The 18723-nt window shown below is 43.1% G+C and overlaps 1 protein-coding gene and 1 long non-coding RNA gene across 3 annotated transcripts in view; both read right to left on the bottom strand.

Moving 5' to 3' along the window:
- Nucleotides 1–4457: 4457 nt before the first annotated feature.
- Nucleotides 4458–18723, bottom strand: part of LOC147664106 (uncharacterized) — a 403410-nt gene continuing 389144 nt past the window's right edge. Inside the window, exons 1-2 of one of the 2 annotated variants that reach the window (XM_086949982.1) lie at nt 9381–9438; nt 4458–8844 (exon numbers count right to left, since the gene is read on the bottom strand). In XM_086949982.1, coding sequence (XP_086806108.1) covers nt 6001–7731 — 1731 coding nt within the window. In that variant the 5' untranslated portion in view covers nt 7732–8844; nt 9381–9438 and the 3' untranslated portion in view covers nt 4458–6000. Of the gene's footprint in view, nt 8845–9380; nt 9439–18723 lie in introns of those variants that run through there. The other variant, XM_086949983.1, reaches the window with a different exon arrangement.
- Nucleotides 10096–18723, bottom strand: part of LOC147664109 (uncharacterized) — a 45086-nt gene continuing 36458 nt past the window's right edge. Inside the window, exon 3 of the long non-coding RNA XR_015305188.1 lies at nt 10096–10163. This is a non-coding gene — a long non-coding RNA (uncharacterized LOC147664109). The remainder of the gene's footprint in view (nt 10164–18723) is intronic.

Below are 18723 nucleotides of genomic sequence, written 5' to 3'. Positions count from 1 at the left end.
AAGGCATTTTCTCCCCATTTTTCCTCCTTAGTTAATTAATCTCCTTGATGGTTACTCCAAATGGAATTTACTAGTGAATACGACATGGCTTGATGAACTCATCCCTTGGCTTCTCACCACATGCGAAGGGTAAGCCTTACCTTTTTCAACCACACGCACTGCTTCTTGATGCGCATCTTTACAAACAGCAACGGACCTGACCCAAGCTTTTATTCCCATTAGGTGACTTATCCACCTTCATCCAGGTTGCCCCACACCGCCCCAGTCCTGAAGAAGATCCGCACGGCCGAGGTTGCGAAATTCCCTTGTGCCCTAAATCGGAACGAAACGTTGACGCTCTTGGATAGACCTAGACTTACCCTTTTGTGTCCTCTATCATGCAAATTTTGAATTTTATTCTGCAATTTTACATATGACTTAAATTGTGTACACATACATGTGGAGCTAGGCTGCTTATGACGGTGAATGTCAACCGATCATAGTGTTTTTGAATATAATACGCATCTCTTGTTTTCTCCTAGGTCACTGATTTCTTTCCTTCTTAACACTTAACTTTCCTCATCCTATTAGCACCTTCCCCCTTTTGGAGAAGCCTTTACTTAACCGGTAATTCTTGAATATTACCTGTCTCTTGAATATTACTTGAATATTCACCAGAAAAACTAGTACATTAAATTACTTGGTAAACATATATTTTTTGGTCTGTTTTGTCTGTTTATACTTATGTATAACGGAGTTTTTGAAATGTACAAGGAGATATAAACCAGGCTTTCCTGTAGTACCAGACGTCTGTATACCAGGCTGTGTTGGGAGTACAAGCGCCCCAATTAGATGAGTATTTGAATATACTGTCGATCCCCAGACTTAACCCCCTTCAGGGACATACACCAGATAAAACCCTGACCACTGAGGACATTGGCTTCATGATTGACTAGATCACGTGCAACAAAACTCCTGGGATGCACGGGTTTCCGGTAGACTTTTACTTCACCTACAGAGCAACCCTCACTCCAAACCTACTCCAAATGTACCAACAGGCCCTGCAGGAGGGCACATTGCCGGGATCCCTATGGGAGGCTATGATATTGGTACTGCCTAAGCCCAACAGGGACCCCCTTGAGCTACGCTACTACTGGCCACCGTACACCGACCACAAGATTCGCAGGAAGGTCCTTGCAAACAGGTTGCTTCCCTGCCTCTCTACATTGACACCGACACCAGATTGGTTTCGTACCTGGGAGAAAAATGTGTCTAAACCTATGACGCCTCTGCAGCTGATGGAAAAGAATCTTTAAGAATTTGCCTCCATAAACAACACTCTCACTAGAAGGCCTTCGAAACCCGGAGTAGTTTTATTTAACGAAAGTGCTGATGTGCATGAAACTAGGTGCAGAAATACTGCACTGGATAATTCGGTGGCCCGCATCCGGACAGGCAGAGATCTCAGTTTCTTTTGAAGCATGTGGCAAAGATGCCCGCTATCGATTACTTTCGCCCTAGTCATGGACCTGTTCGCTGGCTTTTTTCGTTCACAGCACCCAGCAGTCGGTATACCAAGTGGGGCAAATTGGGAGGTCATTTCACTGTATGCTAATGACACATTTGTGTACCTCAGGAATGGGCAGGCGTATCTACTGAAGGTGATGGAGGTTCTAGACGATTTTGGTAGGACTTCTGGACTGAGGCTAAATTGGACCAAATCCAGCTTATATCCCATGCGCAAACTCACAACTTAGAACAGGAAGTGCTGCCCCAATTAGCACAGGGCTGGCACCCTGACATATTCAGGTACTTTGAGGTGAACTTACCACACGGACGAAGAACTGGTGATGTCCAATGTTTGCAGCTCCCTGCCGTTTTGGGGCTCCCTGCACTATCAACCCATGGGTAGAGTGGCAGTTGCAAAGATGCTGTTAATACATTTATACTGCTTCTCGACCCCTCTAGTTTACCCGCCCCGGCGCTTCTTCAGGAAATTGGACTTTGTTTCTGTTCTTATGGACTTAATCTGGGGATCGGGCCACAACAGAGTCGCGCTTCGCAAACTTTACTCTACCTTGGAATATGCTAGGTGAATGTACATTTAAAAGACTAATAAAGAACTACAAACTGACTTGGAAGATGATTATTTCTCAATACTGCCCTTGTTTGTTATCTCGTTACAGTTCTCACATTATCATCCGCACTAGAAGAAATGGGAGCCTGGGGTGTCTGATCACAGAAACTCCTTTACATACAAAGGGGGGTGAAAGCCTGTTCACAAAGCACACCACAACTTGTTTATGTAAAGGTTTGTACATTGCACAGGGATTGGGATTCAGGTAACAGTGTGAGTGTTGTATGGCAGCAGCGAGCAGTCTTAGTTGCTGAGATATGAATCTCTGACGGGTGCATCTTTAGCTCTTTCAACTGTTTGAGACTGAGAGGGTGTCAGTCTCAAATTCTTGCGGCACAGATACCAACAGCTTCACTCATAATCTTTACTTTTTGCATCTACAGTTGGTGCAGATGCCACCTAAAAGAGTAACCTTTCTAGAGTCAGCCTGCTTTGCTTTTCCCAAACTTTAGTCAGCAAAGGTAAATGTGTCTTCTACTCAAGTGTTCTTAGCTCACTTTTGGTAACGTGGCTTGAGCACTATGGCCTAAGGGGCACTTGAAGGTAAAGAAAAACAGTGGAAGTCACAAATTTCAATACAGTTTATTAAAAATAGACAAGGAACTTCAAGATTCAAACCAAGTTTAGATCAAAAAGAATATTTAATATTTATTCCGAAGCAAAATCTAAAGGAGGGATGTGATTAAAGGATTTTCAATTAGCAAAAACAACTGTCAAAACCAAACAAAAAGGTAAATTCATTTTAAAAAAAGCTGATCTACTGAATCAATCAGGAAGTCACATACAAAATTGTAGCTGACTTCGCTAGCTATGCCCGAGGGGACAAAGGTAAGTTTAGTCTCTGGTGATGATCAAAACTGGAACTTGATGCAAGGTTTTTTGCTGAATCAGTCTCAGAAGGTGACGAGATGTGCAGAAGTGTCATGAAGTGCAAAATTCCCACATAGTAGAGTTGGGTTATCAAGTTGAACCTAAATCTACGACCATCAAAACCTATGAAACTTCAGGCGGTTACAACAGCTGCGAAGTCTTCGGAGCTTCCTAGTTATGGAGATGGTCCGAGGTTGATAATGCGAGCCAGAGAATGGAACATGGTGTGAGACAAGCAGAGTACTGGAGTTCACGCTGGTGGTTCAAACATGAAACTTGTAACCGTCAAGGTGTATCACAGCAGGTTTAAAGGTTGTTCAGCAATTCAAACCCATATCTCAGTTATCCAAGTGGAAAGGTAGAATACCAATAAAGGCAGATCAAGGTGCAGGAATCTCAGGGTTTGGGCTTACACTGTAGCCGTACAGCGAGGGTAAAAACTGTTCATCGTATACAAGTGTACACAAAGGATAAGACCTCAGAACCAATTAACAGCAAAGTACATTTCTGTGCTAATGATGTGGTAAAACCAACAAAATCTGGCAAAAGGAAGAGGAGAAAGGAAAAACAAACGCAAATCATGATAAGATGGCTAACACACAGAAATTACCTGATCATACTACGGTAATGATACATCACTGCTACAGGAAGCCCTGAGGAGGCCCATTGATGTAGCAAATCCAGGAAAATTACTTCAAGATGTTTGTTGCCGCTCCCCAGCTAAACAGACACATCGGACGAGTGCTCTGGTGTTCGCGCAGGACAATCCAATTCACTCTAATAACAGCCCAAGTGCCCGCGTCCACTTTAGAGTTAGCACAAAAATGACACACCCAGGCCAAGTTTGAAACCTCGAAGGCTATTCACAAAGGTACCTTACACCTGTGAGTAATCTATACATGCAAGGATGCTCGTAGAGTAACTTTGCTACTTGTATCTATTCACTATTACGATAACGTTACTCAAAAGTGTGGACTTCCACATCTGCACACCCTTAAATAGATGTGGAGCAAAATGTACAAATGTAACTTACTGAAGCATAAATGGAGCATTAGAAAGTGCAGCATAACCGACCACTGGTAATGCTTTCTAAAACTGCATTTACATTCAAAAGAATGTTACAAAATTACCTATATTTTAAAAATAATTATTGCATGATAAAATATGTTGAGCTTTTAATTCATAATTTTTTTTAACTTTTTAGTAAATTTCAAATAATTATATCCATAACTTTTTGAAAGGGAGTTCCGCCTCTGAACAGAGTTGCGAAAGGAAATTTAGTAATTAATTTAGTAATTATGAGTACATAAAAAAAAGAATGATTTTACTTTAGGTAGGATTTTTCATACAAACCTTTGAAAAAAGATGTTTAAAATGAATTAAATTTCAAGTTAATAGTGTTGCATAATTTTTATTTGTTATAAAGTAAATTTACATTCATATTTAACATACAAATATTTTATTTTAAATTAAAAGTAAGTAACATTTTTATTATGTATTTATAATTATTCATTGTGAGGTAGAGAATTAATTGTATTAAGTGTAATTATACCTTACTAAAAATGAATGTTACATCAGTGTTTAAATTAAATAACATATTTTTATTAAAATAATCAAAAGTTTACTTTTGAGATATTTTTTGCCATTGAATTTTATTTTTTATTTTTAACTAGTTGCAGTTCCAGTGGCTGGCCATGTGTGATATTGGACTTACTCCGGCTCTGAGCAGGAGTACATTTACGACTCTTTAGGTACATTATGGCTGTAGTGACTTTATAAGTGTAGTTCGTAAATAGAAATGAGACTACTCCCTAGTGAGTGCCTGTCCTTCCCTAAACCCCTCCCTATACTTCTCTTTACTCCTGCCTTACCCCTCCCCTTTATTCATAAGTATTTCACATTTTACAGCCACTTCCCTCTATCACTCCCACATTTACTACTAAAACTATACTAACTTGTGCGGAAACTCTGCAGTCAAGGCAGACAACTCCACAAAGAAAAAGATAGGAGAGGCAGAACGACTGCACGTAGTTTGTGAATCGCATTTTCATGTTTTGCAGTTGTCCTATAGTAGTTTATGAATAGGCCTGATTATCTGTGAGACTTTTTTGGATGTATCTGATGTGATTGTAAAGCTTGTGAAACTGTCCTCAGCAGATGAGAAGCAGGTTCCATTTGTAGCAGAAAGAACATGGAAAGAGGCAGCTAAAGTGGATCTTTGTAATATGAGGCCATGTCCCATTGGAACAGAAGTCATTAGAACTATTTAGGGTGGGGCCAATAATGGTTTGCATATGGTTGGCCTTGTCTTTAATGGCACAGAGACTGGAGAATGATGTCGCGGGATGTTGCAGAGATTAACGACCAGTCCATCCATCACCTTAAGTTTTTCTCGATGATCAGCCCTACGTGGCACAGAACAGATGTTGGTCCCATAGAGGCCTACGATAAAGGGACTCCTGCTGCAGCCCTCTGGTGAGGCTCACTAAGGCTGGAAACAGCTTGAAGTTACATGCATTCCTGAATCTAGCAGCGTGGCCTCAAAGTTCAGGATCGAATGGCCTTTGTGGGTCAGAGCTCTGCATATCAACGCACAGGGAGCAAAACACACTGAATGTTTACAAAGGAATGAGTTTAATTCAAGCATTTCCATCCCTCTTTGTGTGCTTTTTTCAGTAGACGGTTTGTTGGACAATCAATACAGTGGAGTCTTTGTGGCTGCTTCATGTTTTGCGATGCTGAAAGCTCCTCCTCAGGGTTCACAGTGAGCACCTTTTATTCTCCCACATTGTCTCTCTTATGTAGAAAGATTACAGTTACAACTGAAGTTTTTGTCACATTGAGAGCACGGATCATTTTTTTTCTCATTGTGCGTTTTCTCTTGTTGAATGAAACTGAATCTCTAGCAGACCCTTCCCTGGCATTTAGAACAATGACAAGGTTTCTTCCAGGTAAGTTCTCCCAAATTGAGTGAGACCAGATTTCCGACTGAAACTATTCCAGCATTCAGAGAGCTAATAAGGTCTTTTACCAGTGTGAGTTTTTCCATGTCTAGTGAGAGTCTTTTTCAGTCTAAAGCTTTTCTGGCATTTAGAGCACTGATAGGGTTTGAGCCCAGTGTGGGTCCTTTCATGTGCAGTAAGGCTGGATTTCTGACTGAAGCTTTTACAGCATTCAGAGCACTGATAAGGTTTTTGCCCAGTGTGAGTTCTCTCATGCTGAGTGAGAATCTGTTTCAGTCTGAAGCTTTTCTGGCATTCAGAGCACTGAAAGGGGTTGAGCCCAGTATGGATTCTCTCATGTAGTGTTAAACCAGATTTGTGATTGAAACCTTTTTGGCATTCAGAACACTGATACGGTTTCTGCCCAGTGTGGGTTCTTTCATGCACAGTAAGGTTGCCTTTCTGACTGAAGCTTTTGCAGAATTCAGAGCACTGATAAGGTTTTTGCCCAGTGTGAGTTACCTCATGTTGTGAGAGAGTAGATTTCCGACTGAAGCTTTTCCGGCATTCAGAGCACTGATAAGGTTTTTGGCCAGTATGAGTGCTCTCATGGTGAGTGAGAGTTTCTTTCCGACTGAAGCTTTTCTGGCATTCAAAGCACTGATACGGTTTATACCCAGTGTGGGTTCTTTCATGTACAGTAAGGCTGGATTTCTGACTGAAGCTTCTCCAGCATTCAGAGCACTGATAAGGTTTTTGTCCAGTGTGAGTTCTCTCGTGTTCAATTAAACTGGATCTCTGACTGAATCCTTTCCGGCATTCAGAGCACTGAAACAGTTTATGCTCAGTGTGAGTGCTCTCATGGTGTGTGAGAGTTATTTTCCGACTGAAGCTATTCTGGCATTCAGAGCACTGATACAGTTTGTGCCCTGTGTGAGTGCTCTCATGGTGTGTTAGAGGTATTTTGCGACTGAAGCTGTTAGGGCATTCAGAGCACTGATAGGGTTTGAGCCCAGTATGGATTCTCTGATGTACAGTTAAACTGGATTTGTGATAGAAACCTTTTTGGCATTCAGGACACTGATACGGTTTATACCCAGTGTGGGTCCTTTCATGTACAGTAAGGCTGCTTTTCTGACTGAAGCTTTTACAGCATTTAGAGCACTGATAAGGTTTTTGTCCAGTGTGGGTTCTTTCATGTACAGTGAGATTGGATTTGCTACTGAAGCTTTTATAGCATTCAGAGCACTGATACGGTTTCTGTCCAGTGTGGGTTCTTTCATGTTCCATAAGGTTGGATTTGTGATTGAAGCCTTTCTGGCATTGAGGACACTGATAGGGTTTTCGCCCAGTGTGGGTTATTTCATGTGCCGTAAGGCTGGATTTTTGATTGAAGCCTTTCAGGCATTCAGGACACTGATAAGGTTTTCGCCCAGTGTGGGTCATTTCATGACAAGTGAGATTGGATTTCTGACTGAAGCTTTTCCAGCATTCAGAGCATTGATAAGGTTTTTGTCCAGTGTGGGTTCTCTCATGTAAAGTGAGATAGGATTTGTGACTGAAGCTTTTCCAGCATTCAGAGCACTGATACGGTTTTTGTCCAGTGTGGGCTCTTTCATGTACCGTAAGGTTGGATTTGTGATTGAAGCCTTTCTGGCATTCAGGACACTGATAGGGTTTTCGTCCAGAGCTAGTTTTCTGTTTAGTGAGGTGGGATTGATAACTAAAGCTGTTCTCACATTCATTGCTCTTATTCGAGTTGTTTGTTTCTCCAAGTTGGGTTTGTTCCTGGATACATGTCATCTTAAGACTGAATCTGATTCCAGAGTCTGTTCTTGTTTATGTTACACTCAGCATTAACTTATAAACTACACTGCAGATGATCGTCTTCACATTTGTATTTAACTAATGATAGTTTTTACCTGGAGATCATTTTCCTGCCTTTAAAGGCATTGATCTAACTTGTCTTATTAACTTTCACTGAGGAGCCCCTTGTATTGATTAAGAGGCCCCTCATGGATTCATTTTCTCCAAGTTATGCCCGGGTGAATTTTCTCAAGTTTATTTAGTCTCATTTAGTGATTCTAGTTTATCACATTGGATTTAGGAGTTCTAAAAGCACTGATAAGGTCTTTGGGTTTAGTGTTTGACTGTTAGGTATGTTTGTTCATACAAGTAATGACAGATGATTAGGGCATGCCAGGGTGGGTTATGAATTATCAATAGCGTAACACTGGCCCCTTTTATACTTTCTGTGCCAGTATATGCTTTTTTTGCTCAGTGGCTAAGACAGGTACATGATCGACTTTGGAGTTACAGAACACTTTGAAACTACTCGGATCAACCCAAGAGACAGAGCTGGTGGGGGAAAGTCGTCCTATATTGGAAATGATAATCCAGCATCTTTGCTGTAACGACATCTGAGAAAGAGTATTTACAATGACTTTCTTTTAAACAATCTTTTCTCTCCTCTCGTCTTCAGGAGACAGAGACAAAAGCTTGCGCTTGTAACCCATATATATTAGTCTTTTTGACAGTTCTGTCACATCACAACACGTCTACAGATGCTAATCTGTTGGGGAGGGTTTAAGTCTCCAATGCATTTCTCATAAACCATCAAACCGAACTTACAGCACTGAGTTTTCTCGAGGGCACTGTGTAGGTATCAGATGTGGCCAATGTTCTCCTCAATCTCAGTTACTGACACTTGCTAAACATTGATGGTCATTTTCCTTTAGGGATTTGACAACTTTCTCATTCACCAGTTTCTTCCGCACCAACATCCTCACCATTCCTGGCACATAGAATGTGTTTCTTCTCAAGAGCTCGAGAATGTTTTAACTTTCCTTGAAATAATCCTTTTCGTTGTGTTTCACTAAATTTAAACCTTCTTTTTTCTGTTCATGCTTCAGTCACCTGTAGAAAGGAGTCAAAAATGTAATAGAACACAACGAAAAAATATTTATGACCATATACTTTGCACAAAGAAAGTATGAACAAAAACAAGCTAGGAAATCAGTTGAATATCATTTCTGATAGTTGGGAAACAGCTCGGGGACACTGTAGATCAGGAGCTTCGGATCACTGGAGCTCAAGGATGTGAGAGAAAATGTAATTAATATGTAAGAAAGAAACACAAGTTGCACATATATTGTGACACAGATTCTCAGAAGCAGCCAACACTATCAATTTTCAATTTCTGTGGCAAAGGATGGCATCACAATGAGATATTTGTAATACTTTTAATGAATTATCAGAACTTATTTACTCCCCTGCCCACCTAGACTGTTAATCTATTCCTTTTTCCAGTGATCTAGGAAGGGACATTTTATTGAACAAAAGAAATTCGCCTTGTTGTAATCAATGCTTTAAATGCCACTGTAGGCTGACGCTGTGTCCAGTTAGCTCGGTGGAATTTACTATTTCAAATTGTGCGGATGATAAGGACTTACTTGGAGGCCCAGAACTCATCACACTCCTCCGACAGGACTCAGGCACTGCAACACCTGAAAAAGAGAAAAAGCAGCACAACCGTAAAGGAAACTAAAAAGGGTCTAGAAAAGAAAAACACAAAACAGAAGAAAGAGAAAAAAGGCTATCTTCCACTCTCACCACATGTTCCAGCACAGGAAACTGTGCAGCAGATGCTTGTGAACCCATACGTTACTTCTAAACACAGTGCCCCCAAGGTCAGCACCAGGTGCGGCTCCACCGGTTGCACCACCCTAAAGCAAGCCCTGTGTGTATGTATGTCCACACACATATACTGTGTCTTTTGCTTGTAGTAGATAAGACAGAAAAAGATAGTTTAGGAGGACATAAAGAGATGGAAGTCAGATCCAGAGAGAAAAGATGCCGAAAGAACAGTCAGAGGGGGGAGAGTATCACATGGTTTAGAGGAGAAGACAAATGTGCCAATAGTTAAGGAACTGCTGGGCAAAACTGACCTAAGAAGGAACTGGACTTGCACTACACCCCCAACATTTCCAGGAGGAATGTGGCTCCATCATATTATTATCAGAAGTTTGATAACCACAAGAATAGTGTACAGAGGGAGTCAAATGTTGAAGCTGAAGAGAAAAAACCAAAACAGAGATCAAGAAAGGGAATAGGGAAAGAAGAAACAGGGGAAAAGGAAACTTAAGAGTTATAGGAATCCTTATCTGACAGTTATTTTATTTTTTGTTCCTCCGAGGGTGGCAGCCACGCTGCACTGCCTGGTCATCCCAGAATACCTTGAAAATTAAGTAAAGAAATAGTTTTGCATCAGACGACAATCACACTTCATCCCATCTTCCAAATAACCATCCTGAACTTACAGAATAAAAGAATCTCATGTTCACTGGAGTACATTGTGAAGCAAATATGGGTATGAATAAATACTTTCTTGGATCACCAAGAACCATGATCCCTTGCTGGAAAAGGTCTCTGTGAATGTAGAGTGCACCCACAGTCTCAGAGAACAAACCCTAACAACCCAGTCCATGTCTTCATAACCCCCATCTTTCCATTTAGATCCCATGAAACTTGCAAATCAAAACAATCTGGTTTGCAAAGGTATGTTAATGTCCTTGTACATAATTCTGCCCCGTTAATAAATCAGTCCACTCTTAGATTTATACAAACCATGCTCTCCGAGCAACAGCAATTCAAGCTCAAGCTGATGCAGAGTTTGAATGCTGAGCAATGGAAGCAACAAAGCATCAATGTATTGGTGCTTTTTATCTATAACTTATCTGAAGGGATGATGCGGAGGGTCAGTATAAATAAATCCTTCACGAGACATAGCTTGGAACATTGAAATGTTTAGACCTCCATTGAAGACAACGGAGCAGCCGCAGCCTATACAACCTGATATAGGCCCGCTGCTCTCAACATTACAATGTCCTAATACACAGCCTCTGCCTCTCCAAAATATATGGATTGGACAGGAGAAGGCAGAAGATAGAGCCTGCAGCAGGGCACACAGGAGCCTCCCCCCTTCTTCCTCCCGTAGCTCGCAGTGTCACTGGCATCTCGGAAGAAGGGGGGGTTCTGCTCAACTCCCGAATCTTCCGACTCACCTGAATGATGAAAAGCAGTTTAGCCAAGCCCAGGGAGAACCAGGGGCTGACTTCAGCCTCCTTTCACAGCGATTGCTGTGACTGTTCAACAATTAACCCCTGTGGTCCTGCATGCGGCTGTTAACTGTTCAATATTCACACTTACAGCAGTCGGAGTACCAGAGGTGTTTCAACCCCCTGGGTCTCTGGGACACCGTTGTTTTATTAAGTAACACATTCTGCCCTCATAGGTCAAAAAGTGTAATGACCTTATAGTCAGCCATAGCAGGCAATACTGCCCATTGAAGGACCGTTCCCTTGGTAAAGACACTTGCCTTTGGAGCTACAACAAGCTTCAATGCTATATTAAAGGTTTCAAATAATTACTGAAGGCATAAACATGGTTACTCAATCAGAGAAATAATTATCATAATATTTGCAGGAGGATCACATAAAGGTAACCTCTAAAGTATATCAAAAGACAGACTCAGAAATAACTCTAGCTGTAAAATCAATAGACAGACCACCACAACAAATGTGTGCTAAGAAATAAGAACACTTTTTTTATAATATCAAATAGCAAACTGACTAGAACCTGCTTAGTTAAAAATCAAGGAAACGTTCTTAAGTTTTTTGACAGAGAGAACACTTATTAACATGGTCCATGATGAGGTAAAAATGACAGCAATCAATGAATGTTCATGAAAACATGGCACAACAAAATGTAATTTAATAAACCACACCCACAAAATGAATAATGAATTGTGACTCTTCACCTAAAAGCCACCAATCATTTCACAAGGTTATTCCCTAACATAATAACTGGATCTTAATCAAAGTTTAAGTTTGTGGCCATTCATCAATGACCTAATTTGTATGGGAACATTTGCTGACAGCTTATTAGTTGTTTATTAGAAATGCCTACAACTTGGACTTGTTTCCCAAGAGGGGTGGGTTGGGAGACAGGCCCCACCTTCTATGAACCACCGAAACACAGGACAGGCCTCACCTCATCTGCATCCCTGGAGAGGCCTCACTTCCTCTGCACCCCTGGACACCACCTCTGCACCCCTGGACAGGCCTCACCCCCTCTGCACCCCTGGACAGGCCTCACTCCCTCTGCACCCCTGGACAGGCCTCACCTCTTCTGCACCCCTGGACAGGCCTCACTTCCTCTGCACCCCTGGATAGGCCTCACCTCCTCTGACCCCTGGAGAGGCCTCACCTCCTCAGACCCCTGGACGGGCCTCACCTCCTCTGCACCCCTGGACAGGTCTCACCTCCTCTGACCCCTGACAGGCCTCACCTCCTCTGACCGCTGGACAGGCCTCACTTCCTCTGCACCCCTGGACAGGCCTCACCTTCTCTGACCCCTAGACAGGCCTCACCTCCTCCGACCCCTGGACAGGCCTCACCTCCTCTGCACCCCTGGACAGGCCTCACCTCCTCTGCCCCTCCTCTGGACAGGCCTCACCTCCTCTGCCCCTCCTCTGGACAGGCCTCTCCTCCTCTGCCCCTTGGACGGGCCTCAACTCATCTGCCCCTCCTCTGGACAGGCCTCTGCTCCTCTTCCCCCCTGGACAGGCCTCATCTCCTCTGACCCCTGGACAGGCCTCTCCTCCTCTACCCCTCCTCTGGACAGGCCTCTCCTCCCCTGCACCTCTGGACAGGCCTCTCCTCCTCTGCACCCTTGGACAGGCCTCTCAGTGAAGGATTCTCATTAAGGACAGAGGAGCCCAGAGTTCATTCCACACCATACAACGCCTCTGACTCCGCCCTGAGCCTCGGGGCGCTAACCACAGGCCCCGAAGAGAGACACTGCTCGCCTGGACCTGCCCAGAGGCGCCCCCGGGGGCAGGACTGTGGCTCGGACCGAGGCGCTTTAATACCACACACCAGACACGAGGCGCTACACACGAGGCACGTGTTCATCACTCAGAATGAGGGAAATGTCCTGATCCATTTCCATCCTTCAGCCCCGGGGCCTGGTTCGGGTGATGCTGCTGCCCCACCCACCCTCCCAACACCCCTCAATGATCCGTCCCCAAAAAGTGACTTATAACCCTGAAATGTCCTCTCCGGAGGGAACATATCTCTGGGGTATTTCTGACTTGTGGTGATGATCGTGTCTTGTGCAGCTGACACTGCACCCCACTGTACCCCACTCCTGATGTCTGTCCCTCTGGGGGTGTTATACTGTGTGTATCTCTTCTTGTCACAACTTGTGATAATAAATGTTTAATCCGAGGCGCCTTGGCTCCCCCCCCTCGTTCACGCTTTATAAAGATCCTAAAATAAAGACAGAATAATCCCTTCCCTGGGCGACTGCTGCTGCCTCCCCCCTGTGCACTCCTGTAGAAGGATAGGAGGGGCCCCTCTGCTTCTCCATATGGGAGGGGCCCCTCTGCTTCTGCTTATAGGAGGGCCCCCTCTGCTTCTGCTTATAGGAGGGGCCCCTCTGCTTCTGGGAGGGGCCCCTCTGCTTCTCTTCTGGGGGTGGGAGGTAGAAATTAGATGGATGGAAAGAGAGGAAGAGGAGGGGGAGGCTGGTATATCTTAAGGATTGTGAGGGCCCTGGACCAAACATTTTGTGGCCCCTGCTCAGACCAGTTGTGGGTTCCTGATCCAATCAGACTGCTTCAGACTCTAAAGTGTGTCCAATGACCCAGCAGCAGCTCACTGACACTGCGCACAGTCCCTGCCACCCACCTGTAATACAAATATATGAAAATAAACTGTGTTTAAAAACCATTCAAGGTCATCAGGGCAGGGCTGTGTGGAGAACAGAGCCATGTCTATCAGGGGCCCCTAAAAGGCCGGGGCCAGAGCCCACTTTGCCAAGGCGGTGGAGATGGATGGATGGGTGGGTAGATGTGTCAGTGGGTGGATGGATGGGTGAATGGATGTGTCAGGGTGGATAGATGAGTAGATGGATGGATGGATGGATGGATGGATGGATGGATGGATGGGTCAGTGGCTGTGTGGGTGGGTGGATGGATTGTTGGGTGGGTGGATGGATGGGTGGGTGGATGGATGGATGGATGGGTGGGTGGATGGATGGATGTGTTGGTGGGTGGATGGGTGGGTGGGTGGATGGATGGGTGGATGGATGTGTCAGTGGGTGGTTGGATGGTTGGGTGGGTGGATCGATGGTTTGGTGGATGGGTGGGTAGATGGATGGATGGATGGTGGATGGGTTGGTGGATGGGTGGGTGGATGGGCGAATGGATGTGTGCATGGATGGGTAGATGGATGGATGGATTGATGGGTAAAAGTCTGATGAGGAAAAATAAGTCAAAGAAGTGCTACAAGGGATTTGTTTGAATAATGTTTCAGATCAGTTGGGAGTCGTATCAATAATATCAAACTCCAGTGTAGCAGGTATCACATATTTACTCAAATCAGAACCAATCTTATGGAAGGCAAAAGAGACACGGAGAGATTGTGGAATCTGTTCTTCAAATGATTTTATATAAATTGAATAAAGTAAATTTCAGATCAAAGTATGGGGAGACATACAGAGAAAGCAAAAAAGAAGTGAAAAGGGGTACATATCACTTCACCACATCGATTCACCACTTAAACATCAACTCCAATCAATTTTGTAAACAACAACCAATAGAAGTTAATTGATAATGGTTGTATGTCTGTGCACAAGCAACAGAGAAGGAGATGATGTAGCTGTCGACGTTTCGGTCTTATATTGCTGTCGTCATCAAGACCATCATCAGGACCATGAAGTTCATTTGCAAGTAAAATAAACCCCCTAAGTAAGACAATAAATGTAACATTATTGTATTTGTTACAGCAATTAAAAAGGCAGAGAAATACCTAAATTACAGTTCTCACGTGTATCTAAAAATGAACAATATGAAAATACATTTAATCCATATGTAGTACCCCTTCCTGGTACTACTAGGATAATGACATAAAAAACACACCTAAAGAGTATTTACAAATATGTACATACATTTTAATATATACAAATGATCTACAAACATGGGTAAAGTATGCCCTATTGTACCAGCTGATCTAATTCAGTGAATCATGTCATTCTCTCTTGAATGATTGCTTGCCGGAGTAAGACACTAGATAGAGATTTTAACAATGGTCATTTTTGACTCTGTACTCATTTTTTAATATAAGTTAATAGTTCTTTAAGTGTCCATCAAAACACATATCTAAGCACTTATATATCTGAAATACATTTCTACGAATGTCTATCTAAAACATTGCAATTTATGTCAATCTAGTTCAATGATATTACACTAGTACATTTTGTCAAATGGTGGAGACAATTTAATGGCATATAGAACCCTAAAATGTCGGGTATTGTCTTTTCAGATTCCACAAACTGGCCTTATATCTCAGTGGTAGAATTGACATCAGTGCTGAGTCCACATTAACTTCGTATGAGGTAGGTCTCGAATAGAGCTCACTCTCCTCTTCCTTGAGATTAACCTTAGTTTGGAAATTAAAGCAACCCTTTTCTTTTTTCTTCAGAATCGTTTTTAAATACAACAAATTTCAGATGAGAATAACACAACTGGAATTTTCAGGTGACAAGCATTACCATTAAATTGTCTCCACCATTTGACAAAATGTACTAGTGTAATATCATTGAACTAGATTGACATAAATTGCAATGTTTTAGATAGACATTCGTAGAAATGTATTTCAGATATATAAGTGCTTAGATATGTGTTTTGATGGACACTTAAAGAACTATTAACTTATATTAAAAAATGAGTACAGAGTCAAAAATGACCATTGTTAAAATCTCTATCTAGTGTCTTACTCCGGCAAGCAATCATTCAAGAGAGAATGACATGATTCACTGAATTAGATCAGCTGGTACAATAGGGCATACTTTACCCATGTTTGTAGATCATTTGTATATATTAAAATGTATGTACATATTTGTAAATACTCTTTAGGTGTGTTTTTTATGTCATTATCCTAGTAGTACCAGGAAGGGGTACTACATATGGATTAAATGTATTTTCATATTGTTCATTTTTAGATACACGTGAGAACTGTAATTTAGGTATTTCTCTGCCTTTTTAATTGCTGTAACAAATACAATAATGTTACATTTATTGTCTTACTTAGGGGGTTTATTTTACTTGCAAATGAACTTCATGGTCCTGATGATGGTCTTGATGACGACAGCAATATAAGACCGAAACGTCGACAGCTACATCATCTCCTTCTCTGTTGCTTGTGCACAGACATACAACCATTATCAATTAACTTCTATTGGTTGTTGTTTACAAAATTGATTGGAGTTGATGTTTAAGTGGTGAATCGATGTGGTGAAGTGATATGTACCCCTTTTCACTTCTTTTTTGCTTTCTCTGTATGTCTCCCCATACTTTGATCTGAAATTTACTTTATTCAATTTATATAAAATCATTTGAAGAACAGATTCCACAATCTCTCCGTGTCTCTTTTGCCTTCCATAAGATTGGTTCTGATTTGAGTAAATATGTGATACCTGCTACACTGGAGTTTGATATTATTGATACGACTCCCAACTGATCTGAAACATTATTCAAACAAATCCCTTGTAGCACTTCTTTGACCTAAAATAACCATTGCCCAAGCCTACAAGGGTTTATTGGGTTTCCCCCGGTACGATCACGAGGAAAAATAAGTGGCAGCCCCCAAAAAGAGAGTGCTGAAGGGCCCCACCTCCGACCACCGGCTCAAACTAAGCTCTAATCTACATCTTACCGCTTGGTTGACAAATGAAAGAATTTTGGGCCATCAGGTGGGGTGAGGGGAAGAAAATCAGACAGGAAGGAGAAGAATGAAAGAAAAGAAAACACGAAAAAGAGAATGCTTGAGGAAGAGAATACACGCGAGTCACTCCATGACCACATCTCCTCGACCCATCTCTGTGCACTTCTGATACAGCGAATGTCTTCGTCTTAGCTGTTGCTTCTTGCTCAAACGCTATGGTGGTCTCATGATCCTACGGGTGGGGTGGGGTAATCAGGTCTGGCTCATGGTGGTCTCATGATCCTACGGGAGGGGGGTAATCTGGTCTGGCTCATGGTGGTCTCATGATCCTACGGGTGGTCTGGCTCATGGTGGTCTCATGATCCTACCGGTGGTCAGGCTCATGGTGGTCTCATGATCCTACGGGTGTTCTGGCTCTTTCGTCCAACCATCTTGTGTCGGTGTAGATGTGGCCAAAGAATGTGATCTCTTCTTTTTCTAGTTCACGCTCGACTGGATTCAGTCAATCCAACGCCGTCCTGCTGGAGGTCTCTCCTCCTCAGTCAGGAAGTCCAGAGACTCTGGGCCTAATTTATGAGGTTTTGGGTAGGGCAGCACCACAAGGAATCTTGCTGCACTGTCCTACGTCAGAACAAAAGGGTAGGAATGCACCGTATCTATGTGATTCAGCGCATTCCTGTCCTTTTCCCCAGCGCAGGTGTAATGCAAGGGTGCCTGCGTTGCAGGGTTGATTGATTGTAGGGAGACGTTCCTGCACAAAGTCAATCACAAAAGGCGATTTCCTATTACTATAGGTGTGTAGCAGAATGCAGCACAAATAGAAAAAGGAAAGCCTGAGGAGAAATAAAAAATACATCTTCTGGTTGTGCCTACAACTATGGATCACCCGTTTCATGCAGTGCTCTGCGTGAAAGAGGCACATATTTATAAGGCCATGAAAAGCCATGTAAAGTGGCTTCACATGGCCTTATAAATATGCAGTGGCACATTGCGCCACTGGAGCTTAAAAAAAGTGAAGTTCCGGCGCCGCAAAAGTGCCAGTCTCTGGGTTCAACTTGCACCAGCATGGGACCTGGCTAGGTGCCAACCATCTGGTCAGCTCTCAGCTTGAGTTGGCTTCATCTTGCCAGGCACGAACGGCATCTCCTGTTGGATTCTGGTGTAGAACATGTTAGCCCTGTGGGACCCCGATTTGCAACTTGTGATAACGCCCATTGTCCACAATTGTGTGTCCTCCAGTTTACCATGTGGGAAATGTTGGGGAACACATTTCGGTTGAGGTGTGGTTTTCCGCTTCACTACACCTTTCTTCCCATATCCTTAATCCCTCCCGCCTCAGGAATATTCACCATGACTGTTCTGAAGCAATTCTTACCACCCATCACTGGTCAGAAGGGTGTGCCTGCGCCTCTCCATGTGCCACCTGCCACATCTGCCTCGAGTGGACCTTCTTTCCCAATTGGAAAGTCTGGAGATCGAGAGGGGCAGGAAAGGCACCTCGTTCTCCAGAGCCTCCACCTTCATGCCTGGAGATCGAGAGGGACGGGACCCGCACCTCGGTCTCCAGAGCCTCCACCTTCATGTCTGGAGTTTGAAAGGGGCATCGGAGCTCCTTCCAGCTGCCAATGGAGGTGGTCGATCTAATTTTATCAGCTTGTTGCCTCTACACCTAGTCAGTCTCTTCTGAAAGATAAAAATCATACATCGTCTGGCGTGTTGATCATAACGTGGACTCTTCGAAGGCTCTCCTTTCAGAAGGTTTCCATTGTGCTCTGTCGCTGGTCCTGCAGAGTTGAGCAGTAGACGAAGGATACATAGCTGTCCTGTCCAGCATGCCTCATGCAATCTCCAATCATAGATATTTGAGGGGACTGGCACATATCTTTGCACCTATTCCATTGCTTATGCGTCAATGGACTTATTTTCACGCTGTAGACTTATTATTTACTAAGACAGTTTACAAACCATAGAACGAAATGGAGTGTCTATAGCGCCTGTAAGTCACTCG

The sequence above is a fragment of the Lissotriton vulgaris genome, unplaced genomic scaffold (assembly GCF_964263255.1).
Source record: "Lissotriton vulgaris unplaced genomic scaffold, aLisVul1.2 SCAFFOLD_1785, whole genome shotgun sequence".
Classification (NCBI taxonomy): Eukaryota; Metazoa; Chordata; class Amphibia; order Caudata; family Salamandridae; genus Lissotriton; species Lissotriton vulgaris.
Note: the sequence above shows the minus strand (reverse complement) of the source record. Positions and strands in the feature narration are given on the sequence as shown.